Raw genomic sequence first — 21,106 nt, 5'->3', positions numbered from 1 at the left:
GTCCTGTGTTACTGCTCTCCTGTGAACTCTCAGGATATTATTAAGAAACATTTCAGTGTAGAAGTAATGGATATCAAACACAATCTTGATTCTTTCCACTTCCTCAGTTTGCACATCCCTTCCTCACAATAAGACCAGAACGTCCTGGTGTTGACAACAATGTCTGTATTTGTTCATCCACTCACAGCCTGGCTTTTCTTGGATACCAGGACTCTTACACTGAACTTCTGCAGAAATCCATTTTGAGAATGAAAGGACAATATGAAGGAGATGGAATGTAGAAGTGAGAACTAGGGGTATGCTAGATTTGCAGGTCATCTTCAGCTTTCTGAAAAGCTATTTTTCTAGCAAAAGGAACAGGGGTGCTTTAAAGGTTGCTGTACTGTGTCATATCTCGTAGGGCCTTTTTGACCTGGAATGAAATTCATCCATGATGTTTTAAGTGGTTTCTTTGTTTGTTTTCCCTCAGGCTCCAGACTTACACTTGCTGAGGCAATGCTGTTTGACTTTGTGTAGCAGGTTTTTGTTTTGTTAACAGCCAAGGAAAGCTGACTGAACCCTCTGTTGTGAAGCAGATCCCTTTCTCTGAAAAGTGCGCTTGAAAATTTAGCTGTCCAATCCCTGCTGGGTCTACCAGGCCACAGACTGCACTTGTGTAAAAACTAAATGCAACAACAGAAAACCAAAACCTGTGTTCTACTTGTAGGAGCCTCTGGGGTGAGTTCAGGCAGGTTTCAGACAGCAGGAGTGCATTGGGTAATGCATTTGTTGAGTTCCCTCTGCATCCCAACCTCTTCCTCCTTCATGCAGGAGTAGAAATGGGGTGGCAGTGGCAGGAAGGGGTGGGAGGGTTGTCCATGGGAACACATCTCATGAACAAGTCCCTCCAGATGGCAGGGGTGGCTGTCAATATTCCCTGGAAATCCTTGTCTGCTTACTGAAGCATCTCTATAAACGTAGGCTGAAAAATGTCTTGTAGATCTCCTTACAATTTTCATGTGGAAGTTTGGGAAAACTTGATTTTTCTGTTCTTAGTATAAATTTGGAATGTGAATGTATGTTGTTTTTGGGTCCTGATATATTCACTGGAAATAAAGGTCTGACAGTTGTTTGAGGGTTTTACATATTAGGTCAAAAGAAAGGCATCTCTTCCCTGGCCCTCTCTAAAAGGAATAAAGCTTCTGTCTTGAAGGACTGGTAGATATTAATTACAATTAAAAAGAAAATCTTTAAAGATTACTTTAGCTAGGAGGTTTTTTAAGCATGGAGAAAACAGACCTGTTTCACTTGATTACTGTCACATGTGTGGCAGTGTTGGGAAATGCATGTTTGGCAGTGTTTAAAATGCATGGAGTTAAAATACTTGTATTTTTATTAGAGTGTTATGATATTTGTTAATAGTTTGAAAGCAGAGTGAGATGTGGGTCTGCCTTTGCACTCTGAGCTCCTCACATGCAGGGAGTTGCTTGGTGGTTTTGATGTGGTGGATATGGGGAGTTACTAGAAACATCCAGAAACTCACAGCTGAGCCAGCTGGGCTCAGAATGGGTGTTTGGATGGGTCCAGGATGGGTAGCTGGGAGAAGGTGAGGGATGAATAGCTATGATGGTGAAAGGAGTGTTTTGATACTTAGTTGCTGTATTTTACAGTAAATCTAATTCTAGGTCGGATTCTGGTCTTTCATTTTACAAAAGCTTCCCCAAGCTTGCCTAAATTTGACTCTCGAGTCAGTTGGAATACAGAATCTCCAAGATTTTTTTTTCCTAGTGAAACTGCTGAAATGTCAGCATAAAAAAAAAGTTACTGGTTGCAGGAACAGGCTGCTGACATAAAAAGCCTGTCTTAGATCCAACATTTGGCTGGAGGCCAGATAATGAGTTTTCATAGGAGCTTGTTGGCAAGCTTACATTTCTGCTTAGGTTAATGTAATGTAACTGTAAGTAATTTGAGAACCTGGTACATGCAAAACAATTTTTAGACAAAATGATCTTATTATTTTTAAATTTTAACTGAGAAGATATTTTTATAAACCAGATTTTTGTACTTCAAGCACTTCAGAAATGCTTGGAGTGTGGTTCTTTACTATGTCCTCCTTTAATGGTTAACCTACTGAATAATCCTTTAGAAATATTGACCCTCATGACATACCTGTCAAATCAGAATTTATGCTGACTTCATTCAGTGGAGTAATTTAAAGAAAGGTTTGCATTTTTAAAAGGCTAGGTGGTAACATACATAGGGGTAAGTCATCAGTTTTGTGAGTAAAAAATACCATAAATGTGTTCATGGGTGACCTGCTGGCCAGGTTATTCTGTGACCTTGGGCTGAAATGCATGAGCCATCCTAGGATGAGAAAGGACCTCAGTTTCCCCAAATGATGCCCATCCCTGGCAGTTATGCCAGTGGGCCTCTTCACTTCCTTGTGGCTTTTTTCAGTCTTCATTCAGAGGGTTGGAGATTGCTTTGTTTCAAGATGTTTTTGATGCCTCTCATTTCTTACGCGTGCAAGTGAATGTAAATTTATGCTAAGGGGAAGGAAAGCTGAATTCTCATCTTGAACCATCTGTGAAAGTACTGGATATACCAGGCTATAAAACATGTCCAGATCCAGCCCTGTCCTTTGAGGAGCAGTGGATAAATGTGCTTTTAACAGGACAATGCTGAGGACTCCTGTTTCTGTCCAGGACAGCAGTGCTCATCTGCACTCACTGCTCCATTTCTGAGAGGGATAGAGAGGGCATGGGATGGATGCTTGTCCTCCATCATTATGGGCTGCCAGCCACTCCAGAAAAGGAATAACTCTTCCATGCCTTATTATTTCCATGCACTGCTGTGTCATTAGCAGTGGCAGCATGGATGATGAGCAGACAGGATTTGGTTTACAGCTGCTTTGCTGTAGGTCTCCTACACGGTATGTAAATCTGGTTGAACATAGATGGAGATCATTGTGATGGGAGAGAGAACCATACAATGGTACTGGTGCTTATCAGAGGTTTAAACTTCCCTCATACCATTTGTTCCCTAATTGCTATTAATAGTAGGGCCTAGAGATATTTCTGGATGTGATAGCTGACAAGTTTCTTCATCAAATAGTCAATGAATGAGCAAGAAGTGTTTCTATTTTAAACATAGCTCTGACAAGTAAAAGAACTTCAAAGTAAAGCTGTTCTTAGAAAATAACCTTGGTGTGAGTTACCGCAAGTGTTTCTCTATAAGTGATAGATTAAACACGAGTTGAAACTTTAAGCATCACTGATAAAGGAAGAATTTTGTGGGGTTTTTTTTGCCAGCTGTACTGTAAGGGGTTTGTATTGGTTTAAAACTTCTGTGTTTAATTGAAAGGTGCTAATAAACTTTGGCAGAGGTGCAAACTAAGACATATTTGAAGGGAATGATCTGGTTTGAACTTGGAATGAGTAGTCAATGCCAAAGTGTTAGGTTGAGTGAAAAATCCATATGGAAAGTTGAAGAGCTCTGTTGAAAAGAGGTTTGTCCTAGGAGGTGAGAATTGCCTTAGGTACAAAGGCTGTGGTAGCAAAAGGTTTTTGTATTTTGCTCTCTATTTTACTCCTGAAGTGACATGAGTCTGAATTTACCTTTGTACTTCCATCTCACACCAGTGTCTGGGATGATGTGCCATGAAGCCAAGCATGACTTCTAATGAAGAGGATGGTAGTGCTGACCATAGAGGACAAAAGGGTAGTACCAGGAACAAGTGCCTCAAAAAAGGTTTTTAAAAATCCATTTTCTAGAGCATGGCATCATCCTCCAGATGAATCTCTGTGTGCTGAGATAATTGTGGCTGTTTTGTTATAAACTGACAGAGCAAGAGTGACAGGGTCAAGGAACTAACTGTTGGGTTTGGCTTTTTTTTTTTTTTTAAGATGAAGCTTGGCACCTCTAGTACAGAGTGTGATTTCTTGAATGGGACCAGTTTGGCAAGTCTGGATTAAATCAGAAATTATACAGTGCAGTGTCTTGAAAAGCTGCCATTACAATGAGTTTACGCACATAAATTAAACTTTCTTCTGGTGTCTTTTAAAAAGCAAAATGCTTCTCCTAGTATAATTTCAGGGGTATACAAGATTGTCAGTTTGTGGTAATTTTAAGGATTTTGGCAGTGTGCTTGAATATGATTTATGGTCTGTTTCAGCTGTCTAATTTTTTATGAAATCTTCTGCTTGGATCTGTGGCTTTTTTCAGTAAACCCATAGTACTTTGTTTTGTTAGCCTGAGGTCGTAGTGAGATAGGATAACATCCTTACTCTTTGACTTTAGTTTGCCTGGGAATTTAAAACTTGGTTGTGAAGCTTGGTAGATTTTCTTGGTGGATGTCTTTGATTAGAAGCATCACAAATTGAAGAATATTGACTTATCAGCTAAACTTTTTTTTTGTTTCTAGTAACCTATTAGGAACTGACTTCCTAATCTTTCTCTGGAGTGCAGGTTGTTCCTTTCTGCCTATTCTGACTTGCTTTAAAAACTGCCATGAGAGAGGGGCCATGATAGTCTGGGAAGAAGGTAAATGATCAACTACTGCAAACTAAACCATGCATCTGTTACACTGTGGAAAAAACTCCTGTTAAGAAGCTAAGCATGTTTTTCCTCAAGTGGCAGGAAGGCACTTGAAAGATGGTTGGGAGTAGTTAGTGATAAGAATGTGTGTCTTTAGATTTATTGCAAGCTTTCTAAAATACTCTTGATTTCTTGATCTTGCAGAGACTCCAACCGTCATGTTAAGGTAAAGCAGAAAAGTGCAGTGCTGAACATGCTAAAGAAGTTGGACAAAATAAGGTTCAGAGGTCACAAGAGAGATGAGTTCCTTGATTTAGCAGAGTCTCCAAATGCTTCAGACACTGAATGTGGAGATGAAATCCCAGTGAAGATACCTCGAACGTCTGCTCGAGATAATGAAGAGTTGAGAGACCCTGTAAGTACTCAAATTAGTATCATTATATTATATTATGTTATTTACTTTTCAGGCAGAAAAATAACAGAAATTACTAATTCTTTATCCTTATATAATGGTTGTAAAACTTGAAGATTATGGGCTAGGAAGTAACTTTCCAGTATTAGGCCTTCATTTTGTGGGAAGATCAATTAATTTCTCAATACTACAGTTCCCTGTCCGTACTTCTAATTTTAGATATTGTGAGCTGACAGGTTTGTTAACTTTGGATGTGCTTCTGGATGCTCTCTGTTTTTTATTTGTTTTGTTGAATTACTAATGAACATTTGAAAGAGAAAAGGCAACTTTTCAGCCTGAGGAGCTCAGATCTGCTCAAATGACACTATCCAGGACTTTAAGGATAAGACTTCTGGTTGCTTCATTGGTGTTAGAGGGTCACACCAGCTCCTTCTCCTGCAGTGTTATAACCAGTAGTGCTTCCATGCAGTTAGAGCTGGTTTAAACCTGTGAAGGGGCTGCTAAAACATTTTGGTGCTTATAAGCAGAAGCACCAAAACGCACCTACGTTTTTCAAAGACATTACTTAAGGAAAAGTTAAATATTTGTTAAAAAAGTAAAAAAAATCCTTCTTTAAGTGTTAAGAAATGGCTGTAGATCGATGAGCTTGGAGTGCCACAGTATTACTTTAGCTTTGTCTATATAACTGTATTGTGGAAGGTGCTTGGAATTCAGAACTTCTATCACCCTTTGAAAGCTTCCTGTGCAGTTTTTATCCCCAAAATGTAATCAGACTGTTGTCTGAAGGCTCATGGGTAGGAGCATGGGGCTTGCTCACAGGAAGCTGTAAACTAAAAGATTTTGAACTGTATATGCTTGTGCATCTCCTTTGGGGCTGGCAGCTTGTATCTAGTTCTGTAGCTCTTATCTTTTTTAAATTGAAGTGGGCTTTCATGGTACTACATACAGTCCTGCTTATAGAGAGCTTTTCTGCCAGAATGTTTTTCCTATGATCATGGAGCAAACAGGTGGTAATGACAGAGCATGTTTTGGTCACATAAAGTCTGTTATATGAAAATCCTCAAGCTTCTCAGACAAGGAAATCTGTTAAATGCTATTCCTTTGCTCTTATTCTACTGAAGACATGTATCTGTGGTAATGTTCCTCACTTGAGGTCACCAGATGTGGAATTTGCAGGTAACTCCAACATGGGAAGAGATGAGAATCTTGATTCCATGTTTCAGAAGGCTGATTTATTATTTTATGATATATATTATATTAAAACAAAAGGATATATTAAAACTATGTTAAAATAATAGAAGAAGGATTTAATCAGAAGGCTAGCAAGGAATGGAATGATAATAAAATCTTGTGACTGCTCACAGCCTCGACACAGGTGGCTGTCGTTGGTCATCTAGTAAAAACAATTTCACATGCTGGGTAAACAATTCTCCAAATCACATTCCAAAGCAGCAAAACATGGAGAAGCTGAAGCTTCTCAGCTTCTTAGGAGAAAAGATCCGAATGAAATGATTTTTCATAAAATATGTCTGTGACATTTGTCATTTGTTAAGATGTAAGTATTGTGAATACTGGGACTAATCTTTGATGCTGTCCTTCCAATGTGGTATTTTGTGAGTTTTTTGTAGGTAAATACTGGCTTATTTTCATTAAACTTCAGGCTTTATGTTTGGTGTTGGTACATATGCCTTTTGTATTTAATTAGAAGTGTCTGGATGGCAGAGCTAGAGGCTACAGAAAGATCTGCCTTAAACTCCAGGTACTATTTTCTGTATTTCTTCAGGGGAGTAGTAGCTCCTGGGTGGTATGGAGGGCAGCTGAGGGCGCAGCAAGGTAAACTTGTAGTTTTGAATAGTAATAAAGCCTTATCAGCTGCACATCTGCAGTGATGGTCTCTGTTTTCTCAAAAGGTTGAGCTCTGTGTGCTGAGAAGGGAGCTGGGAGAAGCATTTGCTCTCTGGCTATTACGTTCTGCACTAGGCTGTTGTGGTCCTTGGGTCCAAGTCCTTGGATACAGCTGAGGGCAGCTGTTTAAAATTGGGGAGAAAGAAAGAGAGGAAAGCAGAAATGGCATCAACCTTGTTTCGCTCTGCTCCTGATGTTTGGGAGCTCCAAACCCAGGGTGATGCTGGAACAGTCTAAGAGTAGTGGCTGTGTTACAGATATGAGCAAAATAAGCAAATTGGGATGAGGAAAAAGGTCTGACGTATAAGGGATAAATTTCAGATGGGAATTTTGGGAGATTAACAGTTGGCCCTCACAGGCATCTGTGCACTCAGTGCTGCTGCCCATCCCTCAAATGAAGGGAGAAGAAATAACCCCTGTGCTGCAGAGGTGCCAAGAGTAAAGAAAGTAATGCTTATATACTTAAATCAATATTAAAGTAGTGTGTCTGAGGTTGTGTAAACAGTGCAATTCTGAATTATTTGTCTGTTTCTTATTGAGATTATATAGTTGAGTTGTGCCTGAAATGGTTTTAATTCAGTGTCTAAAACTCATAACTTAAATTGCTTGTGCAGGGTGTTTTTCTTTTATAGGCTTTGTAAGCAACTTAGTATTATATTTGTATTACACTGATCATGGGAAAACCAAATCTTACTGGTTTCTTCCTGTTTAATACCTTTGGGAAACCATTGAAAGCACACAAAAACCAATGCAAGTCTTCTGTGTAAATGGAAGTTAGGCTACATGTCTTTTCAGATAGATGTGCTTCTGTTCCTTCTGATCTACATGATCTACAGATCTACTGTAGATCCTGTAGATCAGAAGGAACAAAAGCACATCTATCTGAAAAGGATCTGTAGGATCCTTTTCACACGGGATCTACAATGTATCTGTAGATCCACTTCGGTTCCTTCATGGTTTCTATTGAAATCTGGGTACAGAACTCATGGTCTTGAAAGAGCAAGGCTGGTGGCTTGGAACTGAACATAAGCACCCAAATCTAGGGTCCTAGTCCCCTTATCTGCATCTTCACTGTCAGCTATTCCCTAGACAAAGACTTCATCTCTGCCTCTCTCTGCTTCCCTCCTCTGCCCCTGTCTGGTGTATTATTCATTTTGGAGGCATCAAGAAAAGATCTCTGTCTATTAGAACAGCACAGTGCATCTATTAGTGAAGAACCCTTCATGGGTTTACAGTGCTCTTAAAAATGTGCCTCTTCTTTTGGTATGTATCTGAACTTGACAAACGAGTGCAAAAGCTTGATACAAATGGAGGTTGCAGAGTAAAAAGCCTTGTGATAAAAGCTTGTGATTGCAGAGCCCTGACCATCTGCCAGGAGGAGCAGCATCCTCTGTTGCACTTGCAGCAAATGAAGTGAATGCTGATTGCTCAGTGGCACTTAGTCCCAACACTTCACATGCCTTATTGAAGTCACACATGTAAAATTCATACCCTGTGAAAAGACAGAAAGGATGGCCAGATAAGGTCATTTCCTATTCTTTATCTTTAAACTGAGCTGTACCTATTTACTTCAATAATAAACATCCTAACCTGGGTAAAGCACTCAGCTAGCTCCTGGTCCAGGGACTCTGGAGGTGGAAGGATTTATATTTTCCTTTGAATTCTCAGTGATTTCTGAGAGTTTTTGTTGAAAAAAGAGTTTTTGAACTAGTTTGGATTCAACTTACAGGCTGGCTGCTTGCTTGTGTGGGTTTCCCCCTCTCATTTAAGTGCCCCAGCTACCAGATATGCCTTGAATAGGAGATGCTTTCTTAGGTCCCTGTGGGTGTTTGGATGCTGTGATCAGATCATTGCCAAGACAGCAGTACTGGTTAACAGATTTAACTCTCTGCTAAATATCTCTTTCAATTCCTGAATGGCTTCCTAGATTTCTGGTTGTTTGGTATTTTTTAAGGCAAGGGTATTAGACACTCCATGCAGCACTGCTCTTTCTGCATTGTTTTGTAAAATCACCACAATTGCAAAATAGGTAGAGGGAGGAACCTGGTCCATTCCAAAATAATTAGCATGTGATTTGTTGTGACATTAGAAATTGAGGCAATGTTGCTTGCTCAGTAATTAAAGTCCGCTTTATTCAGTGCTACCCTTCCTGTTTGTACAGAAGGGGAGACAAGATCCTGTTCTACATGCAGGTGTATGAATGAACATGTTGCAGACAGATCACATCCCCTTCACAGAGCAGAGAAAGAACAAACTGTGTTTAAACCTGTAAGCTGGCACTAACCTGGCAGTGAGAATTGCTGGTAAAGCTCTCTTGTATCTGGCACATTGTACGGGAAGCAGTCTAATCTACTTATGCAAGTTCCCTGCCAGCGTGCTAGGATTAAATCTGAGTTATTGTGGTACAGAAAACATTACTTTATTGCTCTTGCAGTATAGCATGGTTTTCCCTGACACATGTCAATTAAAACCTCAAGTGCTGCTCTTGTTGGTCATCTCATGTATGGGGATTGGAAGGTATAAAGCACGATGCAAACATTACAGTTAAGAAGTTAAAGCCTCTGAACCTGGCTAGCACTAGGTTTTTAAAAATTTATGTAGAATATAGCTGTGGTTTAGGAACATGCCAGTATGGGTATGCTTCCATGAATAGCTACTAAGAATTAACTATTCATGCAGATGCTTGCATTCTTATGCAACATTGTTGAGTTTTTCCTTTTCTTACAGCAGGTAATTGCATCATTCATGGGGAGCCCTTTCATAATTTGAAGTGAGTAAATGCACATGAAGTGTCAGATGAAAAAAACTCAGGAGGCTAGAACTTCACAAGACAAGCTGTGTAGTTTGTTGTTTTGCTGAAGATTTCTCCCTTTCTCTTTTTTCCTCAAATGAATGCAAGTTAAAAATTTCTATTTTAAACTGTCTCTTTCCTGTGTTGTGTCCCAGCCACTTTCTGGGCTCTGAGGAGTGACTTGAGTGGAGGATTTTGCCCCTGGCACTGGCATATTGTGTCCTCACTGCTCCCCATCCTTCGTGTTTGAGAGCTGCTCCTCTCCAAGAAACTTCACCATTTTGTGAGATATTCCTAGACAAAAGTCATCCGCATACATATGATGTTGTGGAAGGAAATTAGAAGCACAGAGTTGGGCAGTTGTGTTTCTGTGTGATACTGAAGAGGTGCTGTGCTGCAAGTGGAGAGGACAGATCCATTTAGCTGGGAAGTGACTGGGACCCTTTCTGTGGCTGTACAGCAGCAGTGGCAGCACACAGAACAAAATCCCAGGGCTTGCAGCATGGAGGGGTTTTGGAGAGGGAGGGCTGGGAAATGCTGCTATGAAAAGCCTGAACTGCAGATGGCTTGAAAAATGTTTTTGTGAGGAGATGCGGGTTTTGGATCTGGAGCTGGATGTGGCTTGGACAAGCAGCCCTGAGCTCTGCTGATGGGTTGCAGGCAGTCTGTTGTCATCAGAAATGTTCCTTTAACCCCTCTGTCTGTGTGTTCACCTTGGGCATTTCTGTGTTCCTAGGCACCACTGCCTTCTTCTCATGGTCTTGGCTAAGTAATAACGATTGCCAACCTTTTAAGAGGGCTCTTGTGTCAAATACTGTCACAGCTAGAGAGGCAGAAGGAAAAGCAGAAATCTGTGGAAGCCTTCAAGGCTTTTACTGTGAGTCAGAAACTGGAAAGGACATCTGTACAGGGCAGTGTAGGTAATCCAGCCTGAGTCCCAGAGCTGTCAAACAGAGGCAGCAGAGAAGAGAAACCTTTACCCAGATAAAACTGGAATTAATACAAGGATTTTGTTAACTTGTGAATTGAGCCAGATATGCTAGCTTCAGACACAGGGACTTTTTTGAATTCAGAGGCAAGCAGTTGACCTTCAGCAAATGTAGAGGCATTATTTCTTGTTTTCTTAGATGTGTTGGTGTGGGGAAAAGCTTCAGTGACAGAGACATCTGTTTAAATGTTTTCTATATCACTGTCTTGGGCATCCTCAATTTTTCTGTGTGTTTCTAAATGGTACTTATAAAATGTTGTGGTGATGTTAATTTTGGAAATTGAGTGCACCACCAAATTTGTGTCACTGTGTATCTTAATAAGCCATTTTATTATTACATGTTAGTTACATTATCTTGCTCCTAGTATTCTAGTGAGCAGCCTTACGTTTTAACTCAGTGAATTTTCTTTCTCTTTTTTTCTCCTCTCTAAGTTAGAAGGTCATTTTAACCTTTTGTTGCTAGTTTAAAAACGTGTACCTTTTGAGTTTTAATCTATCTGTGGATGTCAGGCTGCTTAGGTCCAATGCTTTAGCAGATAAACGTATTTGGAAACTCTAAGAATGAGTCATGTTAACTGGTATCAGTCTCCCCAGTGCTGTGCACCTCTTGCTCTTTCCTTCTTCCTTAGAGGCACACTTAAGGTATCCTGGGCTTCAATTATTCACTCAACAGCTCTGAAGAAGCAAAAGCAAACCTGGTTCTCTAGGCATATTTCTGAAATGTAGCACATCTTTGGGTAAAATATCTTGAGTACCTTCAGTGAGGATGAGGACTTAAATATGCTTAGGTACTTGCTAGCCCCTTTCTTTTCCTGTCCCCCCTCACCAGGGATGGGGAGCAGCTGCTGTCTAAGCACGGGGCTGATGCCCAGTTCAGGCCCATTCCTTCTGAGTACATCACCTTTCTCTTTGTCCTGTATGTGATTTTATTTATTTATCAATAAAATATTTGAGCAGTGGCACTGTTTCTTCAGACAGCTCCCTGTGAAATCGTACGTGCTGGGAGCAGAGATTGTCCCTATGTGCTAGATGTGGGTGTACAATGCAGAAAGCCATGCATTAACATTAATAACACTTCCCTTGTGCCTGCCCATGTTGTAAGGGTGCTGCTTTTCAGCTTCAGCCACACCATCCTCCTTGGGGCTCTCCAAATGTCTGGCAAGTGATAGCACTAAGTCTTGCAGTGTAAATAAACACAGCCCAGCTCTGTAGATAAGAGATCAACAGAGAGGTCAGTTTGCATCCTGTGCTCATCTGAAAAGAGTCTCTGATAATCTTCTGCAGTGTCTGGAGCAGCTGCAGATGGCATCTCTCACTGCACCTCCTGTCTAAAGGCAGCAGTGGTGGGGAAATGTGGGCATGGCGAGGAGGATGCTGTGCTGCAGCTCCCGGTGTGAGTCCTGCCCTGGGCCCTGTCCCTCTCTGCTGTGCTGTGATTCCTGCCAGCTCCAAGATGGGAAGTAGCCCAGGGCTGCTGCTGAGCTAACAGCTCCTGCTCCTCGTCAGGGCCAGCAGCACTGGCAGAGTGTGTGTGGGTGGTGCTGCCTGGGGGACTGGAAATAGCATCCATCTCTGCTTGGCTCTGTGTTCAGCAAGCCCAGGTGGGGAGCTGGTGCTAGGTGAATGCTGGGCAGTGACTGCCTACAGATTGCTGATATGCCTGCACAGACAGATTCTGAGGCTTAAACTCAGGATCTGTTCTTAAACTCAGTTTCAAACAAGAAAACAGATGTTTAATAGCTATTTCCACACTGTTTTATCTTGAAAGTACAAATCAATCCCAATTGTGAAAGTACTTTGCTGTCAGTAAGCTTTCTGCACATCTTTCCTAAAACATAGAAAATATCTGAATTTAATGTCTTCTGTACATTACTTGAATTTATATATGTATGTAATTTAAGCTGTCATGGTTAAATGTATGCAAGGAATACATTTAACCATGTTTGATTGAAAGGAATGCAGTTCCTGTATGTTTGCAGGGTTCAGACAAGGAGTGGGAAATAGTCAGAATACATAAATAAATTCCTTTTTTGTCTTGAGATTGTTTTTGACAGGCAGGTTTCTGTAATCTACCCCTTTGGTTTTGAGTATAAACTGCTAGAGAAACTCCTGCAATTCTCATTGACAGATTTTTCATACCTGGTGGGGCCTGTACACAAGCACTTAGCAACCATTACCCAGGAGATGCCCTCACCCACCCTTTTCCCTGCTGTCTGAAAATGCCCACTTGATGAGAGAAAGAAGGCATCACCTGCCTTCTGCTCTGTGGCCTGGGGTTTTCCGTGTTTAATTCATGGAGGTGGACATTGCCAGTGGTCTCCCTAAATAATCAAATTGCTTTTTAATTCCTGCTTTCTGCAGTATTTTCAGTATTCTGCTGAGTTCATTCAAGGGGTGCTGGTAAAATCTGTTGAGGCATGCAATCTTCTGATTTCCTGCTCTTCTGGCCTGCCAGAGTGAGCTCCTGGGCACCAACAACATCCTTCTGCAGTAACTGGGAGAGTTACTGTTGTGGGGGAGTGGGGAGCCCCTTCCTTGCTGAGAGATCTTAAAAATGATACATTCCATAGATAGATATTAAAATATACAATATGTGTTTCCCAGTAGCTCAGTGATTATCTAGAAAACTATTACTTTTGCTGGTCTCACAATTTTATGTCAAGATTATGTTTAAATTATGTTATGTTTAGCGTGTAGCATTGACCATTCATTCTATGGGAAGAGGAGAGGAGTAGTATAAATACGGCTTTTCAGTCAGCAGAAGAAGGGATTAAATGATGATGCAGTAGAACTGGTGAGGGTGGTGGTGGGAAATACTTGTTTTCTGTGGCTTCCCAAGGTTTGCAGAAGTGTGTTCTGTAAATTCACATTCGATTAGCTTTCATTCACTTATTTTGGTAATCTGATGCTGAAAGAGGCATGTAGAGTTGTTAATACATGCTTGTTTCTTTACTGCCCCAGAAATCAGTTGATGTACTTAAATGACACGCACACACACAAAAAAAAATGCTTCTGAACTTTCAGTATGTTCTGGCTTTCTTATAGGCTGGTCCAGGGACCACCATCATGGCTTCAGGAGTCCAGGATTTTAACAGAACAGAGTCTGACAGACTGAATGAGATCAAAGGTCACCTGGAAATAGCCTTACTGGAAAAACACTTCTTACGTAAGTATAAAATGCTCTGTGGAGGGGAATAGCTTTGGACTTCTGAAATAACGTTTCTCTAACAGTAGGAGTTGGCATCAGAATTTTGAGGTGTGCTGATGTGCAGATAGCACGTGGGTTTATGCTTCCCTAAGAAGAACTTGAAAGCATTCCCAGGGTTTCTGGGTCACTTGGGTATTTTTTTCCTCATTACATTCCTCACAACATACTCACTGTGTGACAAAAGCTGCGTAGATGAAGTCTTGATGTTGACATCTGCAGGTTGTCTTAGAACTAAGTCAACCTTCATGTGCCTGCAATAGGTGTTTTGCTTTCCAGTAGTAGTTGCTAAGAAGACATTTATGAAGGGGAGACAAGTTCATTGTCGTGGCAGCTGTTTCAACAAATAATGCACCTTAAAACTTGTGTCTCTTAACATGATGTGTATTATTGGTAAGTGGTGTAGGAAATACAGAGAAGGATGTCTGGAGCTTTAAAGTGCTTTTTTTGGGGTTGATGCTTATATATGTGTGCATATGTTTGTATAATGAGAAAAAGTTGTCATTCATGGCGAGGGGAAACTGCAAGATTTTGGGGATTTTATCTCAGCAGGTCTGAACTGTTGATTTTTAAGACAGGATAGTTAAAAACAGAAAAACAGCAAACAAAATAACTTGATACAAGTAGAGATCTCTCTAATAAACTAATGAGAATTCTTGCTCAGTTACTTCCCAAAATGGCCATTTTAATATTTTGGTGTTGAACTTCAGAGTATGAGGTTTGTTTTTATGTCTTCAAAGCTTGTCAGATATTTTCTAAGGAGTAGAAATAACAAGACTATAGATTCTGTCCAATTTCTAGGCTATAATCCAATGACAAGACTCAGGTTTTTATCTTCAGCTTGTTCTCAAGGATTTGTCATTAATTTTCTGGGTCTTGTTTTTCACTTGGCAATACTTCTTTGATATGTTTTCCCCCTGATGTGTATCAGAGGGAGGCCTGATAAAGGAGACTGGGCACGAATTTATAACAAGCTGCTGTCAGCTTCCACTGATACGTGGAAGAGGTATCATGGTTGGAATGTCAAGTAAAAACTGAAAGATCTGTTTGACTTGCCATGTTAGTTTCAGTGATTTACTTGAATTTTATTTAACTATTTGGTACAGAGTTACCATGTACTCCTTCCATCCCCAAAGATACTTTGCTTAAGCCCCTGTTACACAGCTGTGTTTAGGCTAGGTTGGACACCTGTGATTTCTTGATGCAATCTAATGTACACCAGAAGCAGCAGGACTTAGCAGAACTGATTTCTGATTTGAAGTGGGATGTGCTTTTTGATGTAAAAACATGGTAGAGCTCCCAGGCACTTCCATGGCTGGTTGATCCATTCTCCTTCTTAGTATGTTCTTACAGTAACTAAACGGGGCACACATTTAGTTACTGTAAGAACTAAATGTTCTTACAGTAACTAAATGTTTGAATATTGTGAATATTGGTAGTCTTCAGGATCCTGCTGTTATTTGAAAACCTTCTGATCAACTGTTACTTGTAGCTGAATTTTCCTTTGCACAGAGCTTTGCAGTGAACTTCAAGGGGAAGAATAAATAGGATAAAGTTTACCCCTTTCTATAAACTTTGAGCAGATGTTTGGGGGTTCAGGCCAGTGGGGTGGTTCAGCTGGGTGCCTTGAGTCAGCCAGGAGCGTCTCCAGCCCTCACCTCTTCACCACAGCCTGATGTTAGCTGTAGGTGTAATAACAGCATTGTCCTGACAAATTGCTTGTACCTTTGTCCATAAAAACAAGAGTAAGAGTCATAAACTGGTTGAGAAATAAGTTAAATGAAGCTTATCCCTTATTTGGCCACTTTCCGTTCAAAATTTTGGGATGAAATAGGTCACCATGTTTGTCAGTTGGAGTGAAGATGGAGTTCAGCTTTTGCGTATGGCTCCTGAGTTCTTACTTTTCCTTTTTCCTTCTCTTTTGAGTTGGTTTGGGATTTTTGATACTAGAAATGCTTCATTATTGTTTTCTTCCCAAAACTGAACTAATGGTCTGCAGAAAAAACATTCTTGAAATGTGCAGTTTGTTCACTTCAGTTCGCCCTTGGAAGAAAGCCTGGCCATTATTTTTTTTTAAATCCTGTTGCTGCAGTAGGTGTTTTTAGGAAGGCTAGTTGGTCTGCAGTATTTCCATACAGTAGGTGTTTTTAGGAAGGCTAGTTGCTCTGCAGTATTCCCATACTATTTTTAACTATGGAATCCCTTAAGGGCACCTTGCTATGATAGTGAATTTGCATATTGTTTGCCATGTCCACGTACTCCATTTCCTCCAGCTGGGCATGCAAAAACCAAAGCAATTGCTAGTTAGTGAGGGAAATATATGAAGTTTCATGCATTTGCTTTTTAATGTGCTGTGGTTCTACTTGTTATCAGCTTGATTCTGACTTTTATTTGTATTGATGTCATCAGGCAGGAGGTTCAAGGAGGAGAAATTTCCTTTCAGCTCTATCTCATGTATGATGTACACGTACATTACACAGGTGCAGGTCAGTGTGGGTCTGTAATTTGAGGTGCTAAAGTTTTTCTCTAAACTCCATTCAACTGTTAGTAGGCAGCAGCAATGGGTGCATTTTGGCCGAGTAGCACATTCAGTGAAAAACATCCCAAACCTCACTGTAGCCTCTATGAGCTGTTGGGGATATCCAGAGCAAGTAGGTATGGAGAGAAGCTGTTGTCTCTAAGGAAAATATCTACATTTGAGATGCCAGATGAATGTCTTCTTTAGCAAAGAGGTAATCTAAACACCCAGAGATGTGAAGATGGAGAGGAATTGCTTAGCTCGTGCAGAGCTGTAAATGCAAATGAAATGTATCTGGAAATGCAAGGGATTTAAGCTGTGGATTGACAGGAGGGTGAGGCATGCAGAGAATGGGATCTTGGATAATGTCTTAAGCAAGGGGCAGGGATCATCTGATTCTCCCAGCTAAAGGGGCTAAAGTTGCTTTTCCTGTCTGCGTGGGAATGGTCCTAATCTCTTGATCTAATGGCTCATTCTGAGCCTTATTATAGGAATGCTGAAAATGTGCCTGTTGAGTTTGTGGTACTGGTCTGGTGTGGGTTCCTTCAGAAGAAATCTTGGAACATCAGCTGAATGAAGAGTGCAAAGGGCTTAGTCTGCTGGAGTTTCCAGTGCATGTGGTTGGAAAAAGCTTTTCTTGGAGCTGGGACAATCAGAATCATTTATTTCTAAAGGACTTCCTGTTATTATAACCTAGTTTTTAATACAAGTGAACACTGCCTTGGGCTAGTTAAGGGCTCAGTTTTGGAAGGCAACTACTGACCCAGGGCAGTTAGATTGATATGCTAAGATTAGTAGTGATTTTAGTGTTTCCAGTTCAAAACCTAGTATCTTAACAAAAAATAAAATTGTACCTGCTGTTGTTGCATTTGAAAGACAAAACAACCAACAAAACAATCTTTCTGCTTTTGCATCTTTTTTGTTTGAGGTAAACACCTTGCTTCCTGTTATGTCCTGTGCCTGCTTATAGAGGGCAGTTTTGGAGATATCAGTGCTCTTGTCCTGGTGCCACAAGGTGCTTTGTAAGCACACATGCATCCTGTGGTTTACATGAAGTATTAGCTAATTCTAATTCAAGGGTGTTCAGGCCTTTTGCAATGTGGAATTCATCAGCTCAGGAAAGAGGAGTTGGTAGCACCAGCTGAGAGTGAATAAACCTGATGACTCTTAGAGAAGAGGGTTAGTCATGAGCTGGTAAATCAAAGGAACCTCACATGAGGATGAGGAGTACTAGAAGGAAATAGAATCCTCTCCCACAAGGGTTTGTGCATTCCACACCACACAGCAGTCTGTGGCAGGAGACTTTAAGGTCTCACCAAATCAGTGCTCTCAGTCATGATGTTTATACCACATGACAAAAGAAGTTGGAATTATGTTGCTTTCCCATTGAAATTTCTGCTCTGGCACGCTGTTCATCCTTGTGCCTTTTTGAACCACTTATGTGACTAACTCCACAGTATTTTCTCTGGTTCACACTTCACTTTCTGATATAAATGACCTGATGCTTCTTTCTAAGAACAACCTAGAAGAATACTGACCTCATGGAAATAGAGCTCTAGAAAACCATACATGATTCCCAGGCAGAACTGGCACGTTAGAAAGTGTTAAACCTCAGAGGCCAAGTGTGTGCTGACCAGAAAAAGACCTGTGCTGAAGAGTCCAGTTCTGTGCAGAAATGCTAATACCTTCTCAAACAGTCCCAGTCATTTTGTGCAACAAATAGGCAGTGAAGCTGGGCCAGAGTCCAGTCACCAACTGTGTCGGGACACCTTCTGTTTAATTTCTCCTGATATGAGGGTCACACCAGCTGCAGTAGCAGAGCTAGAGAGGAGCAGAAGAATAGGTTCACTGCATTGGTTTTGCTGTTTTCTTACTGATACAGCAGCCTGTAGTCTGAACCTGAGGTTCAGAAATCTTGAAGCAGAATCTAGAGCTGATTTGAGCTGGTTTACATAGCAGGTGGAGACCCTGGCAAGAGAATAAGCAGCTCGGTGTTTATCTGAGAGACACAAATCCCAGCTGTGGGCCATAATGGCCATTCCTTGCTACATGGTCAGCCCTTGGCCAGGTGATCCTGATGCTGCACCAGGGCTGTGAAATAAAGTGTGCTGGTGCTGGTGAGTGCTGAGGGTGCTGTGGTACTGGAGCTTACCCTGGGTTTCTCACATCCTTTAGTCCTTCCTCTAAACTTCCTTTTTTTCAGTTTAAAATCCCGGACTCCTTAGCACTAAGAATGTATCTCTGGGAGATTTACATGTCTCTTTTGAGATTGTAGAGTTCCTCTGATGAAGACTGGTTTGCCTGTGGTGACTTTTGGGAAATCTTTAATGTTTATCCTGGGCACCCAGAGGTGACACAGTAAAAATATATGAGTCCAGGCTGTGCTATAGTGCTGTCTCTTTATTAGAGCTGCTCTCATTTGCTTCCTAACAAATTTTAAAGTTTTTCTAGGTCTGACTTCTGATTGGGAGACTTCTCAAAACTACAGAAAGTTTCTTAAGAGATGTAGGAAAGGTTTTGTTTATACCCAAAGATACTCAATGTGTACATTGAGTTCTCATACTCAATATGTATGTTGAGTTCATTTCTAGCCTTCCTGGGCAAAAAAAAATACTAAAAACCCTCCAAAACTCTGACTTCATTTTCCTGGAAATGCTGTTGGAAGAGGCAGTTGTGATCAGTTGTTTGAGGGTCAGGAAGCCTCAATACAGACTAATGAGCACTCAGATCTCCATTTCTCATCTTCAGGGACTCTGCTCTGACTGGTAGAAGAGACAGATTGGGCTTTTGCTCACTCTCTGCTTGGCTTCCCAGAGCATGAGGTTCCTGAGACCAGGGCAGAGGGACAGGATGTGACTCCATGCCAGTCCAGCAGCAGGCTGATCACTGATCTGAGCCTGGTTTGTGCAGTCTGCCCATGTCACTGCACAAAGGATGCACGTGGTGATGGAGGGGATGGTGCTGTACGTGAAGATGCCCAAATGCTGCAGGGTCCTGTATTGTCACACTGCCTTTCATGAGGCTGATGGACCACAGAAAATGCAGCACAGTGCTCAGAGGGATGTATTGTTGGAGCTGCTGTGGAGCCTTGAACAGATCCCACCTACACACTGTGTTATGTGTGTGGGCTGTGCCTATTTCTGCCTTTTTTTGGGTGCCCAGCTTGGCTTCGTTAATTGCAGAGATGGTGTGATAACCCAGGCAGGGCAAGGTCAGCACTGTTGTGCCTCTCCCTTTTGTGTAACTGGGACAGAGATTTTGGGAGCCCCATGTGGAACCTGCATTTCCCTGCTCAGCTTAGTAACACAAAAGCCTTGGAAGAGCCTGCTGCTATGCCTAAGCCAGACGTTATTTCAACATTTATAGACTGTTTCACTTCTGCCAAAACCACAGAGTGAAAACCATTCCTGCAGTAATGACAACATTTTTGCAGCTCTGTTTATTTTAGGTGGGTTTTGCAACACTTCTGGCATTTTTATTCTCTGAAATTTCTGAAAATTCATAGAGGAGCAGTATTTTTCATTGCTTTTAAGCTGAACTTTTAAGTGTATCTAGCAATAGAAAACTTTCCACTTGATGTTTTGAGAAGGGGGTCTGTATCAGTAAGCTATGTTTTCAGGAAGTGTAATTTAAAATCCTTCCCTAATGAAGGGGAAATGATCCAGGTCTGTGTCTATTACAACATGAAAAAAGCTCCACTGAAAGCACTAAATGTAAATGTAAAGTTACTAATTGGTAGTCAGCATCATGGTTTTGTACAAACCTTAGCAATGGCAGCTTAGTTATTTCTAACCTCACCCACTCCAAGTAGGACATGACAGGAATGGTGAGAGAGGAGGCTGGAACAGTTTGCACAGAGGAAGAAGACTTTATAAAATATGATGTGCTTTGTAAATCCATCTTCCTCATCACATTAAAGAGATCGCTCTATATGAAACTCTTGCTGCTCAGGTGAGGAGAAGAGTACCAGTGAATATTAACTGTCTGAGGGAGAATGCTGGTTCAGACTCTCCCTTCCCTCCCCTGTCTCTGGATCAGAGTTGGCTTGTTTCTTATCAGCAGAGCAGGAGCCCTGTGAGCACACTGCTCCCTGGCCTGTAGGCACACGCAAAGAGGCTCAAAAACTGGTCCTCTGAAGCTCTGCTTAGTCTGAGTACTGGGGCAGGAGCTCTGTCTTTGGAAGAGCAAAGGGAAGCACAAAGGAATGATGGAAACAAAACAAAGCAAAAAACTTTTGTTTAACTGCCAAAGCTGTGTTAAAGTTTTTAAAGGGAAATTGGCATGACTGGCTCTGAAAATGACAGGTCACTTCTTTGTTTTGATGCGTGCAGACTTACCTGGAGAAAGGTGATATTGAAAATGTGGGGTTTGTATTTATGCATTTCACTTCTCCACTCTACCAAATGCCTGTATAAAATGGGCAGAGAGGAGGGAAGGATATGCACTAAGTAAAGATACTTAATGTTTAGTGATTCTGTCTGCCTTTTGGCTTTTTATGACACCAATATTCCTATTAGAAAATCTTTTTTTGCTCTATGGAAGATTCATGCAAACAAGCAAGAGGCCTGACCACAAGGGAAAGCCATTAAATTGACAAATCACCAGTTGTTGCTCAGCTCTGGAAGAGCTATGGACAACAAGAATACTGGGATCCATTTTGACAAAGGACATTTTTAGGTTCTTCTTCATAAAATCCTTAGAGTAATCCTCCTAAGCAGTGAGTTTTGGGATTCCCAAGTGAAGTGTAGAAATCCAAGCATGAAAGATGACGT

General features: G+C 41.1%; 1 protein-coding gene across 2 annotated transcripts in view; it reads left to right on the top strand.

Moving 5' to 3' along the window:
* The window catches only part of GRAMD4 (GRAM domain containing 4), a 74,351-nt gene that overhangs the window by 19,240 nt on the left and 34,005 nt on the right, over nucleotides 1–21,106 (top strand). For both annotated transcript variants that reach the window (XM_058805318.1, XM_058805317.1), the window contains exons 2-3: nucleotides 4,720–4,930; nucleotides 13,657–13,777. In XM_058805318.1, coding sequence (XP_058661301.1) covers nucleotides 4,720–4,930; nucleotides 13,657–13,777 — 332 coding nt within the window. The remainder of the gene's footprint in view (nucleotides 1–4,719; nucleotides 4,931–13,656; nucleotides 13,778–21,106) is intronic.

The sequence above is a fragment of the Ammospiza caudacuta genome, chromosome 5 (genome assembly GCF_027887145.1).
Source record: "Ammospiza caudacuta isolate bAmmCau1 chromosome 5, bAmmCau1.pri, whole genome shotgun sequence".
NCBI lineage: Eukaryota > Metazoa > Chordata > Aves > Passeriformes > Passerellidae > Ammospiza > Ammospiza caudacuta.
This window is presented reverse-complemented; position numbering and strand designations above follow the sequence as displayed.